Source organism: Gigantopelta aegis, chromosome 6, assembly GCF_016097555.1.
Source record: "Gigantopelta aegis isolate Gae_Host chromosome 6, Gae_host_genome, whole genome shotgun sequence".
Classification (NCBI taxonomy): Eukaryota; Metazoa; Mollusca; class Gastropoda; order Neomphalida; family Peltospiridae; genus Gigantopelta; species Gigantopelta aegis.
Window position 1 is genome coordinate 79,149,286 of NC_054704.1, and position 14,318 is coordinate 79,163,603.

At 34.1% G+C, this 14,318-nt stretch overlaps 2 protein-coding genes across 3 annotated transcripts in view; both read left to right on the forward strand.

Moving 5' to 3' along the window:
- The window catches only part of LOC121374741 (hemicentin-1-like), a 26,389-nt gene extending 16,506 nt beyond the window's left edge, over positions 1-9,883 (forward strand). The window contains exons 18-21 of the mRNA XM_041501850.1: positions 692-802; positions 5,694-5,969; positions 7,157-7,420; positions 9,432-9,883. Of these exons, the coding sequence (XP_041357784.1) occupies positions 692-802; positions 5,694-5,969; positions 7,157-7,420; positions 9,432-9,883 (1,103 nt within the window). The remainder of the gene's footprint in view (positions 1-691; positions 803-5,693; positions 5,970-7,156; positions 7,421-9,431) is intronic.
- Positions 9,442-14,318, forward strand: part of LOC121375086 (tyrosine-protein phosphatase Lar-like) — a 25,573-nt gene continuing 20,696 nt past the window's right edge. The window contains exons 1-4 of one of the 2 annotated variants that reach the window (XM_041502317.1): positions 9,442-9,728; positions 10,599-10,772; positions 12,900-13,022; positions 13,785-14,060. In XM_041502317.1, coding sequence (XP_041358251.1) covers positions 10,640-10,772; positions 12,900-13,022; positions 13,785-14,060 — 532 coding nt within the window. In that variant the 5' untranslated portion in view covers positions 9,442-9,728; positions 10,599-10,639. Of the gene's footprint in view, positions 9,818-10,598; positions 10,773-12,899; positions 13,023-13,784; positions 14,061-14,318 lie in introns of both variants that reach the window. The other variant, XM_041502318.1, reaches the window with a different exon arrangement.

The window sequence follows — 14,318 nt, forward strand, 5'->3', positions numbered from 1 at the left end:
TATTAACCAATATATCTTTATTAAACTTGGCAAGATTATTGGAACGGTGCCGCTGCGAACAAGCTTCATTCTGTCAAGCCTGTCCTGAGAGTGTCAGTCCTCGTCTGGCCGTAACAGGAAGGATGAAATTGTCTTGTGTCGTGCTCGCATCGGTCATACATAATTGACACATTCGTTTATTTTAAAGAAGGATCCTCCACTTCAGTGTCATCACTACCAGAACGTCACATTTTGGTGGATTGCAAGCATCTTAAGCAGACGAGGAAATATATATTTGGTAGTAGAAATGTGATGGAATCATTTCGATTTCATCCTGAACTTGTGTTGAAATTTTAAAGAGATACTGCATTTTATCACACATTTTACTTACACTGTGTTTTAATTTAACTCTAGAATTTCTATACTGATGTTGATCATCACTTCTTTTTTATATTTACCTTAGTTTGACACCTAACAGCCAATGTATTTTTCGTTTATTCATTCATTTGAAACGCAAATACTCATTTGGAAATTTTAATGTTTAAATTATAATTTAACAGTGTATTTTATACTATGAAATACCATAATTATACATCTGATAAGCATTATTTTGGCCAAGTCAAAAATATATCATTCTTTTTAAATGTATCATTCTAAATGTATAGCCTTAGATAACCATAAGGCCTTAATATCCATTTTTTGTTACTGCTAGGTCGTCTTATAATTGATGACCTGAGGTCGACAGATTCCGGATCCTACCAGTGTGCCGCGGTCAATGCATTTGGAACAACCTATTCCAAGACATCTGTACTTACTCTGACTGGTGTGTAAATACCTCTTGTGTCAGATTTAATGTTGTTAATTCTTCAATCTATATAGTCTTCTTTTTTCTTTTCTTTTTTAAATAGTTTATTGCCCCAGAAATATGTTATGATAGTGTCAGGGTTGGGGCCCTGATTTCACTACCTTACAAAGTACATAGCAAACAATATACTAATATATAAGAAAGGAGCAGTAACAAAAGTAGAAATAAAAAGAAGATTGAAAAGAGAAAACTTAAAATGAAGTTATTGATATACTTCCAAACTGGCGTCATACTTAAAATTATACACATAACAAAAGTATTAAGTGTCTCAGTTGTGGCCTTCTAGAACTTTTAACCATGGTCCCCAATTGTCGTCGAATTCTGTATGTAAAATGTTTTTATAATATATGTATTTTTCTATTTGTAACTTATCTTTAATAAAATTGTTGATACCAGTTTCATTTAGTGTACTCTTTTGTAATTTTGATTTGTATGTGTAATATTTTACGTTAACAATTAACCAGTTTACAAATGTATGTTTACTATTTATAATTCCAAATAAAACTGTGTTCCTATTCAACTGGGTATAATCACCTTTTTGTAATAACCATTTTTCTATAATACTCCAGAGTTCAACGACTTTAGGACAGTCATAAAATAGATGCTGCAGTGTTTCTGGTTCATGTGAACAAAAGTTACATATACTAGAATCAATCAGTTTTATTTTATGTAAAAAGGTATTTGTTGGTATAATTCTATGTAAAATCTAGTATTGAAACCACAACAGCGTTGGGTCTTTTAAAGAGCAAAATGGTAAACTATAATATTTCGCCCATAATGAAGAGGTAAAATCACACCCTTCCGCTGAATATTTCATTTGTGATGTAGGAACTATAGATGATTTATTTAGTAGTTTGTAAAAGATTTTATTTCCCAATTGGTTTTTAGAAAGAATTTAATTTTCGATGGAAATATTGGATTTTTGCCTAAATTGAATGTTTGGTTATTTGTATTTATTTTATCACGCATAAAGGATTTGACAGCCGTTAATATCGAGGTATATTCTAAAAAAATTGACCTTATGTTATATTTTGCTTTGAAGGTATCAAAGTTCATGTATCGTCCTTCCTCATCTAATAAATCTTGTATAAATAATATACCTTTTTCAATGTAGTGTTTATAAAATATAGTTTTTTTGTCTATTAATATGTTAATATTATACCAAATATTAGAACTTAACAAATCATCATTATTAAAGCCACGTTTTTGTTGAAGTATTAGCCAGCTATTTAATACATTTTTCCAAAACAAATTATGTATGTTCCTTTTCTTAATTTGAATAAAATTATCCCCATATATTATTAATTGTTTAGTTGTTAAGCCTGTTACAGATTGAAAGAGAGTTGTCCAATTGGATTGTGATAGAAATAATCTTCTTATCCAAGTCAATTTCAGTGCTGTTGTAAAATTTACAACGTCTAACATTTTAATACCCCCAAACTGGTAATCTTGTATTAAAACTTCACGTTTGATTTTATCTGGTTTATTTTGCCATATAAAATTAAAAATAATTTTGTTTATTTCTTTTAACAATTTTAGTGATGGATTTGGTAATGAAATTAATAAATGTGTTATTTTGGAAATTTTTAGAGTTTTTACAACAACAATTCTGCCCATAACTGTAAGTTTTCTCGTTAACCACTGTTTTATCGTGTTTTTTATCTCAAGTATTTTTGATTGAATATTTTGCAAAATCGTTTCGTCCAAGTTAAGCGAAAATGTTACACCTAATAAAGTGAAGTGTTCTTCTCCCCATTGTAGCTTCCACTTTGCTGGATGGAAAACCTCCTTTGAATTTGTTTTACTTCCTATCCATATAATTTGAGACTTAGAATAGTTTATTTTCAAGCCAGAAACGTCTGCATATATATATATATCTAATATTTTTAATGTACTGTCCAGGGATTCAGGTGATCCATCTAAAATAAAGGTTGTATCATCTGCATATTAAGATATAATATAACTTTCCCCATCTATATCTATACCTTTAACGTCTTTAGAGTTTCTAATTAGTATTGCTAATATTTCGGAGCATATTATGAAGATATAAGGGGATAGCGGATCACCTTGTCTACAACCTCTTTCTAGATTAAAACTCTGTAATAAAAATCCGTTTTGTAATATTCTGGACACTGAGTTATTATAAAAGTTTTATCCAATTTTTTATTGAAGATTTAAAGTTAAAGATATCTAAAGATTGTTCAATAAAACGCCAGGAGACTGAATCAAAAGCTTTCTCGAAATCCACTAATACTAACATCCCTGGTATTTTATGGTATTCAGTATACTGCATTATATCATAAATTAATCGTATATTTTCACCTATATACCTGCCTTTAATAAAACCAGTTTGATCGTTTGCTATAATTTTATCTAATACTTTTTTCAATCTATTCGCAATGCACCCAGAAGCAATTTTATATATACAATTTAGCAAAGTAATAGGTCGCCAGTTTTTCAAAACTGCTTTGGTTTATTTGCTTTTGGTATATAGGTAATGATTTCTAATTTTTGTGTACTAGACATTTCTTTTATACTGTAGCTATAGTTAATAGACCTAATTATAAAATTACCTAAATTTATCAAAAAAAAAACTTAAAGAATTCTGCCGTAAAACCATCAGAGCCAGGACTTTTATAATTTTTCATATTTTAAAGAAATTTTAAGGCTTCGTTGTATGTTATTTTCCCTTCTAATTCTTCTGCTTCTGTATCTGTTAATTTATTTACCTTAATGTTATTAATAGTTGTGTTATTTTCATTTGCTGAAGGGGCGCTTTTTGAATACAACTTTTCATAAAACGTTTTAGTTTCCTCTAAAAATTTATTTTGTTCAGTTACTATACTGCCGTCATCAAGTTCTATTCTGGAAATGAGTTTACTATGATAATTTCTGGATTCCAAACTACAAAAATATTTAGTGGGTTTCTCCCCTTCTTCTATCCATTTTGCCCTAGATCTAATGAAATTACCTTTTAACTTATTCCTACGCATTTCTATTAATTCATTACGTTTTGCTTCTAATAAATCTGAAGTTATATTATTTTCATCTTCTTCGAGTATTTTTATTTCTTCACAAATTTTTGTTTCTAATATATTTTCGGGTTTTTTCTTAAATGAGGAATATGAGATAGTTTTCGCCCTAATTTCCATTAATAGAACTTCTAGAAAAAGTTGATCATTAATCGTAAACTGGATATTCTCATTAGGAATTTGACCTAGGTTTTCTATGTTATATACAGGAATTGCGTATTGACATTTAACATTTTCAATTATCTCTTTAATAGAGTTGACGTACGTTTTATCCTTAAGTAAGGAGTTATTAAATTTCCACAGCCCCTTACCTCTTTTACTATGATGTACCTTTAAATAAAGTATCACTCCGGAATGGTCAGATCTATAACTGCTCTCAATCGATATTTTATTTACAAGTGATATTAAATTTTCTGATAGGAGAAAAAAATCTAATCTAGCTTGTTTAATAGGATTTTTTTTAGTCCACGTATATTTTTTTTAATTCGGGTAAAGTTCGCGAAATGGATCTACGAAACTAAATTTCTCAAAGTTTTCTAAAAAATCTATATAGTCTTAATAATGTTTGTAATTATTAACTCGACCCTAGTATGGACTGTCCTGTCTGTTGAAAAGTGCTTGTAAAAGACCCATTGCTAAAAACCGCAGTTTTAAAATAACATATTAAATATATTTTATGGAGCTAGTTTTACGAAGCGATCTTAGCGCTAAGATCACCTTAAGTGCATAAGGTAGTTCAATGTGTTTCGGATTAATGTGCTAATGTTTGTAGTAGCTCAAACCTTTTTTTCCTAATATATATTTTTGTCATACGTACGAAATTATTGGAAGGTAACATCTAGTTTCGGCTACTACAAACAATAGAACGAAAAGAAACACCGTATATATATATATATATATATATATATATATATATATATATATATATATATATATATATATATATACACACACACACACACACACACTGTTATGCTGGGCCCTGAACAATAATATGAATTCATATGTAGTTTAAGCTTTTAACAGCCTTTGGGTATGTCATATTTTTGCACGAGTGGATCTTCACATATAATAGCTTTAGTCCTAAGACAGTTGAGCTGGTGGGATCGGGATTTAGCTCAGTCGGTTGAGTGCTCGCTTGAGGTGCTTGCTTTGCAGTATCGAATCACCTCGGTGGATCCATTAAACTGTTTGGATTTGTTTCTCGTTCCAACCAGTGCACCACAACTGGTCAAAGGCCGTGGTATGTGTTATTCTGTCTGTGGGAAAGTGCATATAAAAGATCCCTTGCTGCATTAGAAAAAAATGTAGCAGGATTTCTCTGATGACTATGAGTCAAAATGACCAAATGTTTGACATCCAATAGCCGATGACTAATTAATCAATGTGCTCTAGTGGTGTCGTCAAACAAAATAAACTTTAATTTGATCTAGTGATATCAATTTGACTAGATTCTTTCACCGTGTGGATTTGTGAAAATCCTTGGTTTCGTATCCTTATCGTTGAACATTAGAAATCTACCAGTAAATAAATTTATACTGGTCTTGTTTTACCATCTAGTCAGTGTAGAATTTAATATTATATTCTGGATATAACTATAAAAAGTTAAAAACATGTTTGTAAATGTGTCATAATAGTAGATGTACATAACTTTGTTTCTAAATTGTGACCTAATATTATCAGTGATATTGGCCTACTTCTGTTTTGTTTTTACCGAGATCATCTTCTGTGTCTTCCTATGCCATATAACCGTAAATAAAATGTGTTGAGTGCGTCGTTAAATAAAACAGTTCCTTCCTTCTTCTGTGTCTTTGCAGCCAGACGATTTCCTCCAGAATTCACCTCTCTGTCTGACCCAGTCACTGTGGCGCGTGGAGCTTCAGTGAACCTCACGTGCACGGCAGACGGCTTCCCACTTCCGTTTGTGAAGTGGGTGATGAATGGTATCGATATTGACAAACATAACATCCCCACTGGCGGGAACGTGCTGCTGATCAGGAACGTGCAGTCATCGGGCAATTACACGTGCGTGGCGTACAACAGTCTCGGAGTAATCAGAACAGACTTCCAGGTCAAAATGCGTTCACCCCCGAGTATGTATCTCTTAAAAACAAAGGTCTCATTTAACACTTACTTCTCTGAGTAAGAATTCATTAATAAAATTTCACCATAATCTATACACATGAGAAGTGTTGTCATTGGCATATGGGAATCTTATTTACTGGAGAGTCGGAAGAAATTTCACTGAATATTTCTAAAATTAAAATGTGGCCATTGATCTTAAAATGCCCAGAACCCTAGTCTCATTCGCTTAAGAGAACTGATATGGACATATTCACATGTGATGATTGTGGAATGAATAAAATCATTTGTGGTTTAGGTTTGGCTGGACCTTCTTTATGAGGGCTTATTATATTTGCAGCTAACTTATTGACATAATATGGGTGTACACAACAGAACTGGTAGCCGATGCGAATCGGAATCTTCGCCATTCATTTGCAACAGTGTATAGATGTATTGATTATTTAAAGTTATTTAGAGAAACGTTTATTAGAATTAAGAATTATCAAGTAGTAATTGGTGATGTCAGAAATGTGATTAGTGTTTACTCGAGGTTTTTCTCCCCTACATAATATAGAGAAAAATCTTGTCAAATACTGAATAATACTGAATTGATTAATGTCAACGGAATTCATAAATACATTCACTTTGATTTAATAACGCGCGCATGCATGCATGCATGCACGCACGCACGCACATACACACGTGTGTGTGTCTATATATATATATATATATATATATATATATATATATATATATATATATATATATATATATATATCGTATATGTATCAGTAAATCGCAAATTCAAACAATATAAATTACTAAAAACAAAACAATAACAACTGTATGATCAACAGAATGAAAAAGATTGACAGAAATAATGTTCCACAGTGATTAATCGACCTTCCTGGAAATGGTCAAAATCGAGAATGACACCTCACGCACGTGTATGGGGCAACTGCGTGATGCATGTGTAAAGTATGGAATGTGTTTCGGTGTGTTCATAAACAGACCTGAACGTTCTTTACTAGGATGTCTGTGGTCAAAACGTATGTTCGGTCAAATAGTTGATATTAACATTAATATTTCAGGTTCCCCTACTTTTTTTTGAAGAGTATATATATATATATATATATATATATATATATATATATATATATATATATATATATATATATAATGCAAAACTTATAGAATGTGTCTACGATTTTTACAGAACTCGTGAATTTGCCGAACCTGAAGCCCCACGTGAAGAAGATCCCAGTGGCTCCAGGCGCGTATGTTAACCTGACGTGTATTGGGACTGGCGCCTCTAACCCCGTGTACACGTGGAAGTCCAACGGCGTCGACCTAATCAACCAACACAACGCCATGCTGGCTCTCAAAGATGTGCAGGAAACGAAAAACTACACGTGTGTGGCCTTGGGCTCTAAAGGCACTTCCGAGGCAACCTTTGAAGTGATCGTGGAGGACCGCGATGGTAAGCCTATAATTAAATCAAACACCCTTTAACGACAATGGTGGATCCAAGGGGTCTTTTAGTTGATTTAAATTAAAATGCTATAGATTCTTGTTATCAACGTTATAGTCCAACAAGAAAGAGATTTCTTACACACCCGTTGGTGAGAATATCATTCTTTATTTTTGATAACACATACTTGTTAACACATATACGTGCGTTAACATTTTAAAGACATACGACTGGCTGCTCCTAGGTGATGACCAGGTGACCAATGACATACCATCCAATGAAAAAAAGAACTATTAAATCGATTATTCCGTGACATACAAGTTAACTTGAAACTGACTTGTCTTTGATGCACAAGTTAACTATAAGTCCAAGGGCCGTAAATAGGTTTTCGTTGGAAAAGGCGTTTACATTTTCTTTTTGAGGATATGTTAGAAATAGAATGCAACATTCATGTTCGTTATATACAGTGCTGTCCGGTGTATCGGCGCACCTAAGCTTTCAAGGACCATTTTCTATGTGAACATTGTGAAATATTTAATAAAATGCGTTTCTCACCAATGAAGAAGTGCATAATCTGAAATACACTACAAAACGTTTTATGTCTGTAGTAAATAAACATTTTAAAATGGTGCATAAATATAGGCACCCCCTGTATCCAAAACGATTGGCATGTCCGGTGATTCGGCGCAGTAGATGTAGATCGTTGACCCCGCTATTTATAAACCGCCCATGACCTCACTTTTAGCCCATAAACGCTACACTATTGTCCCAGAATTATTTTAGTACTTTTTTGTTTTGTCTTGATAAACATATTACTATGAAAATGAACGATCACATATGACCCATCTCATGATCAGTTTCGGAATCGTTTTCTTGAGTGGCACAGTACTGCAGATGCATACATGTTCATTGTCATGCATGGCTAAGATGCCTACATGGATTTTATTTTTCTCAGGTAGATTGTCCACGCACGTGGATCTTATTTCGCTTTTATTTATTTTTATAACAATGTAACAATTGTGAACTGGAATGACTGTCAATTAAGGTGTAAAATTTTCATTTTGTTTGCATTTGTTTGTGTTTTCTTTTTCGGTTTAAATAAAAAAATAACCGAACAAAAATAATTACATTTATACTGTTTACTATAATTTTTAAAATTCGGGAAAGGTGTTTTTAGACTGGTTTTAACATTCTTAATATCAATAAGGATGACCTACTTCGCGTTTATAAAAACGAAAACACGTGAATTATTTATTTTTAAATTATGATATAATTATTGACAATTCTAATTTAAAAAATTAATTGTACCCTTAACAATAAATATGTTGATACTTGATTAACCATTGAAAAAGGAATTGAACTTTAATTCGTTAAAAACTTCGACAACATGACAACTTCCTAAGCATACTCAAGCAAAATACCAAGTGCGCCGAATCACCGGACACGGTTGTACTATTTATCTTACAACTCGTTGTTTAAAAACGTATACAACTCGCTTTCGCTTGTTAGATATGTTTTGAAACAACTCGTTATAAGATAAATGGTATCTAACGGCCACTCATGTAGTATTCTCTATATATTCCATCAGTTGTTGATGACGTCACAGGCTATTATCGAATTTAAAGCAAAGTCTTGTGTCGTTGTCTTGAAATAAGTTTATTGGGTCACGATTATTGGGTAATAGGTCTAAATGCGATATAATGCCACCATTTTGTATTAAATGTATGTCCCTCGTGAAATAATGTTTATTTGTTAACCTTTAAAAATCGCGAAATAGAGATTATTTCATTAGAACATGAATTCGATGTGATATGAAAGCTCGTATAATATCCTTTAAATGTGATATTATTATCCATCACAGTGATTAGAATTGGTTTACACATGTTGCAGTAGAAAGACGATCAATGATAAATTCAAGTAAAATATATTTCCCTTCCATAATTAATATGAAACGTTTGTAAACATGAAAATTATAGTTTCCACTTAGTATAACTCACGACTAAACTTGTTTCCCTTTTAGGACCGCAAATCACCAAACCTCCATTAGACAAAAAGGTCGAAGAAGGAAGCCTCGTAAGATTTCACTGTCAAGTCACCGGAAACCCAGAGCCAATTATCTTCTGGGAACTGAACGGCAGGCGAGTGGATGAAAGAATCCACAACCGGTACACAGTCTCCGTGCGTAGTGGCGAATCGGTGCTCGACATCGATCCCGCCAGACGCAGACGTGATGCTGGCGTGATCACGTGTGTGGCCGACAATAGCAAGGGACAGTACTCTAGAAATAGTGCCCACCTTCAAATATATGATGGTACCAGTGAGTATCCACGTACTGTTTTTGGTCAGGACTCTCTGGCGAAGTCAGAGATTGTTTCCAGAACAGGCGTGTATGAACAGTTCTTTGATGTAAGCATGCCAAAAATTACCCACATCCACACCCACAGTGTCCACGTTGTGGAAATCCTGCTGTGATTTTAATGGTAGAAGGATGAATGAATGAATGAATGAATAAAAATTAGTTTTTTAACACCTACCAGTAATGCACAAGTTAATATTTTATTGTGCAAAGATTTTGCCAGTTTAACTCGTTTACATGAATATGTATATACAGTATATAATATGTGTATAGTAATACCATGGAACATCCCAAGATGCAAGTAGTGATGAGTGAATAAGATGCGATGTTTTTATGCGATGTTCTATGTGAATATATGTGCGTGAATTCGTGTGTGTGTGTGTGTGTGTGTGTGTGTGTGTGTGTGTGTTTCTGTCACAGCGGTGCTTAACAAGTCTCCCGTGATCATGGAGCACCCCAAGATGAAGGTTTTGGTGTTTTTCTGCGGGGTGTTACGCTTGTATGTGTTTGTGTGCGTGTATGTGTGCGTGTGTGTGAATACACGTGTACATGAATGTTTCTGTTACAGCGAAGCCTAACATGTTTCCTGTGATCAGAGAACATACCAAGATGAAGGTTATGGAGAATGAACGTGATGCGAGGTTTTTCTGCGACGTGCTCTCTCTCCCTCTCTCTCTCTCTCTCTCTCTCTCTCTCTCTCTCTCTCTCTCTCTCTCTCTCTCTCTCTCTCTCTCTCTCTCTCTCTGTGTGTGTGTGTGTATGTGTGTGTGGATCCGATGCATGTGTGAGTATGCGTGGATACATATGTGTGTGTGTATGTTTCTGTTACAGCGGTGCCGAACGAGTTTCCCGTGATCACGGAACACCCGAAGATGAAGGTTGTGGAGAATGAACGCGACGCCGTGTTTTTCTGCGAGGCACTGGGCACCGACGATGCCCTCATACAGTGGTACATGGACGGCTTCCCGCTTCAGCAGTCGGATAAATATGACATAATTCAGGATGGTACGCACCATTACACGTCTGCATGGTATTCATACAAATACAAAACAAAAAGCAAAAACGAGAAGAATAAATTATACCCCCCCAAAACCCCCCCCAAAAAACCCCAAAACAGCACACCCCCCCCCAAAAAAAAAACACAAAAAAAAAACAAACACCAAAAACCCCAACAACAACAACAAAACAAAAACTAAACCCCCCCCCCCAAAAAAAAAAAAAAAACAACAACAACAAAACAACCCCAACACTCATAAGCCAACAGATCAAAAAACCTATTTCTAGAAGCGTGAATCCAGTAGGGTCGACATCAGCACCATCAAACCTTGATGTGAAAAAACAAAGTAGCTGAGTGATTAATTGTTTCCCTAATTTAAATTATGTTGAGCGAATTAATGCATTATCATACTGATACTATATAAATTCATATAATAAGGGGAGTTAAAAATGACTCTCCTTCAGCTAGTCTAAAGGAAGTGGTGAGAAGTGAGAGTGATAGATCTTTTAATTGACGAAGTCTGTACCATGTCACCCCGTGCCCCGTACACCCACTCCTTAACGATTAACTATAATACGTTTATTTCCTTTAAAGGCATATTGTCACAGACCACTGACCTATTTAATGACATTTTGTAAAAATAATTGAATTATGGCAATGGTCCATAATTAAAAAACTAAAATTGCCGAGAGGGATGACATGGATTTCACTCCATCATGGTTCAATTAAGATGATGCGATAGCTAGATTTGGTTTCCAACAATTAATGTAATTTTTATTTATTATCCATTTTTAGTGAAATAAGGTCTTTAAATCCGTGACGTATGCCTTTAAAGGAAATGTTTCTGGGGTTCCTTTAGAATGCTGTAGGTTCCCTGGGGTTTTTTTTTAAGTGGACCGCCCCTCTTGCTAGGAAAGTGTAACATCCGCTTATTTATGACCTGCTTCACGATGGTACACTTTGTTATAAAATACTTGATATCATAATTATTTTATCAATGCTTCTAAAATCGTTTTGTAACAAATATTCACTAACATTTACCATACTGAGAATGTTGTGTGGAAGATACTCGTAATTGAGGTTGCATGTCGCTTACAGAGGTTAGCTTATTGCTATTCACTGAAAACATTATTTATTTCTTTTGTTTAACGACACCACTAGAGCACATTGATTTATTAATAATTGGAAAAAAGAAAGAGAAAGAACAATTTAACGAAACCCAGCAAAACTTTTTAAGCAATGGATCTTCATTGTATATCATTGTGTAATTTATTTCGACGTTTGGTATAGGATGTGCTATCGATTGGCAGTAAGGGATATTTTATATGCATTTCCCACATACAGAACAACACATTCCACGACATTTGATGTTGGAATTGTGGGGAGGGTGTAAAACTGATGACTCCACCGAAGGTCATCGATCCTATAAACTATGCATCAAATCAACCGAATGCTCTACCACTAGGCTATACTTCCTCCCTCACAGTTAATTGAAAGTGCATAATTGTATCCACGACAGGGAGGAACTGTTATAGTTGATTAAACAAAAAACAACATATATTATGACGGGGCGTTACCGTGGAAGTTGCCCTTGGGCCACCCTGTATTTGTGGGATGTGCACTACTGAACACATGTTTATCATATCATAATCATTCTATGTTTACTTTCAGATGTGTGCGTATGTTGATTATTTTGCTATATAATCATTTTGGTTTGTAGATTTCGGTGAGGCTTAGCTCTCTGCTTTATTTCGGAGCCACGCCGTATTATTTTATATCCCTAAGCCACCCTCGATTCATCATATTATCATAAGACATACACTTAAATCTGTACCGTAGATTTTAAAGAATGTTGCATAATTAAGAAAAAAACCCTGAATGTTGAATGTTGTTCTGTCAGAGAAATATTCAGTATTGAATGTTGAACGTTGAATATCGAACCAACTCCAGCTTCTAAAAATCTGCACTGTAGAGATGTACTATTGTAATTCATTGAAAGTAGGTATGCGTATGCCCACTGAACTGTTGTCATCAGTAGATAATTATCAAAATTAACCGGAAGTACATATGGCCATGACAGATGCAAATTATTGGTGTTTAGTATTAAATGAACATGCGTATATCATAAATTACAGAGGTGGACAGCGGTGAATTGGTTGTCATAGCTACCGACACGTATGACGAGGGAACCTACCAATGTTCAGTGGAAAATGACGTGGGCATTGTGTATTCGCTGAAGTCTTCTCTGTATGTACGAGGTAATGAAACCCTAATCACTAACAACTAACAACTAACACACTGTTGTGGACAGCCCAGATAGCTGAGGTGTGTGCCCAGGACAGCGTGTCTGAACTTTAATTGGATATGAGCACAAAAATCAGTTGAAATGAAATGAAACCCGTATTTTTAAATGACTCGGATGTAAACAGTCTTAATTAGTTATTATTTTATACTTCTTTGCCTATGTGAATTACATTATGAAGTAATGAGGAAAAACATTTTCTTTTTCTTGTTTTGTTTTTGTTTCCTGTCGAGAATAGGAATGGTGATGGATTGGAATGACAATATTGTTTTATCATAAAATAAATCACATTTAAAATTAGGATTATTTGCTTTATCCTATTTAAAAAAAAGATAATTTCAGAGAACATGATAAACTGTAAACCTTATTTTAAAATAACTATATGTTTCTTTAATAAAGATTTTAGCCATCGATAATTTAATAAACGTACGCTTTAAAACATCTTTTCAATCATATATATATATTTTTTAATTTACAGTTGATTATTTTAGATAAGCTTATATTTTTATATTGTATTGTATTGTATTGTATTGTATTATATTGCACTGTAGTGTGCATGCATGCATTGCATTGCAATGCCTTATCATTATTAACTAAAATTTCAAAATGATAGCTTATATCTCAAGTAACAATTAAATGAATTGGAAAAACATTTGAGTTAATAAATGTGCGTGATTTCGTTTGTTTTTGGTTTGTTTAAATTTATATATTTTAACAGAGAGAAAGGTTCCCCCAAGTTTTACTCGTGTGACCAAGAACCCAGACGTAAACCAGGGTTCTAACATTGAACTAACCTGTGAGGCTATTGGTGTGCCCATGCCCGAACTTCGCTGGGAGCGTGATGGGCGTACACTTAAAGGGAACGACCCTCGGTTTGGAAGCAATACGCTGTACATAGAAAACATACAGAACAGCCAGGCGTACACCTGTATTGCAACCAACGACTTCGGCAAAATAACGACATCTGTGTTTGTGAACGTCTTTGGAGTTGAGGGTAACTAATTGGTTTAGAATCAAAACTATGCACATCTTTATAAACTAAATCTTTTAGAATTAAAAGCAAACAAGAAGACTGTCAACAAGTTGTCTTCCTCACAGATGCTCTCTCAGTCCTACAAGCCTTGCAAGGAGAAAAACTTCCTCACCTGAATGAAGCCATGCAAGAGGTAGCAAAGGAAAGACGAGTAGCTCTACAGTGGATCCCAGCACATTGTGGGATTCCAGGAAATGAGGAAGCAGACAGGCTAGCCAA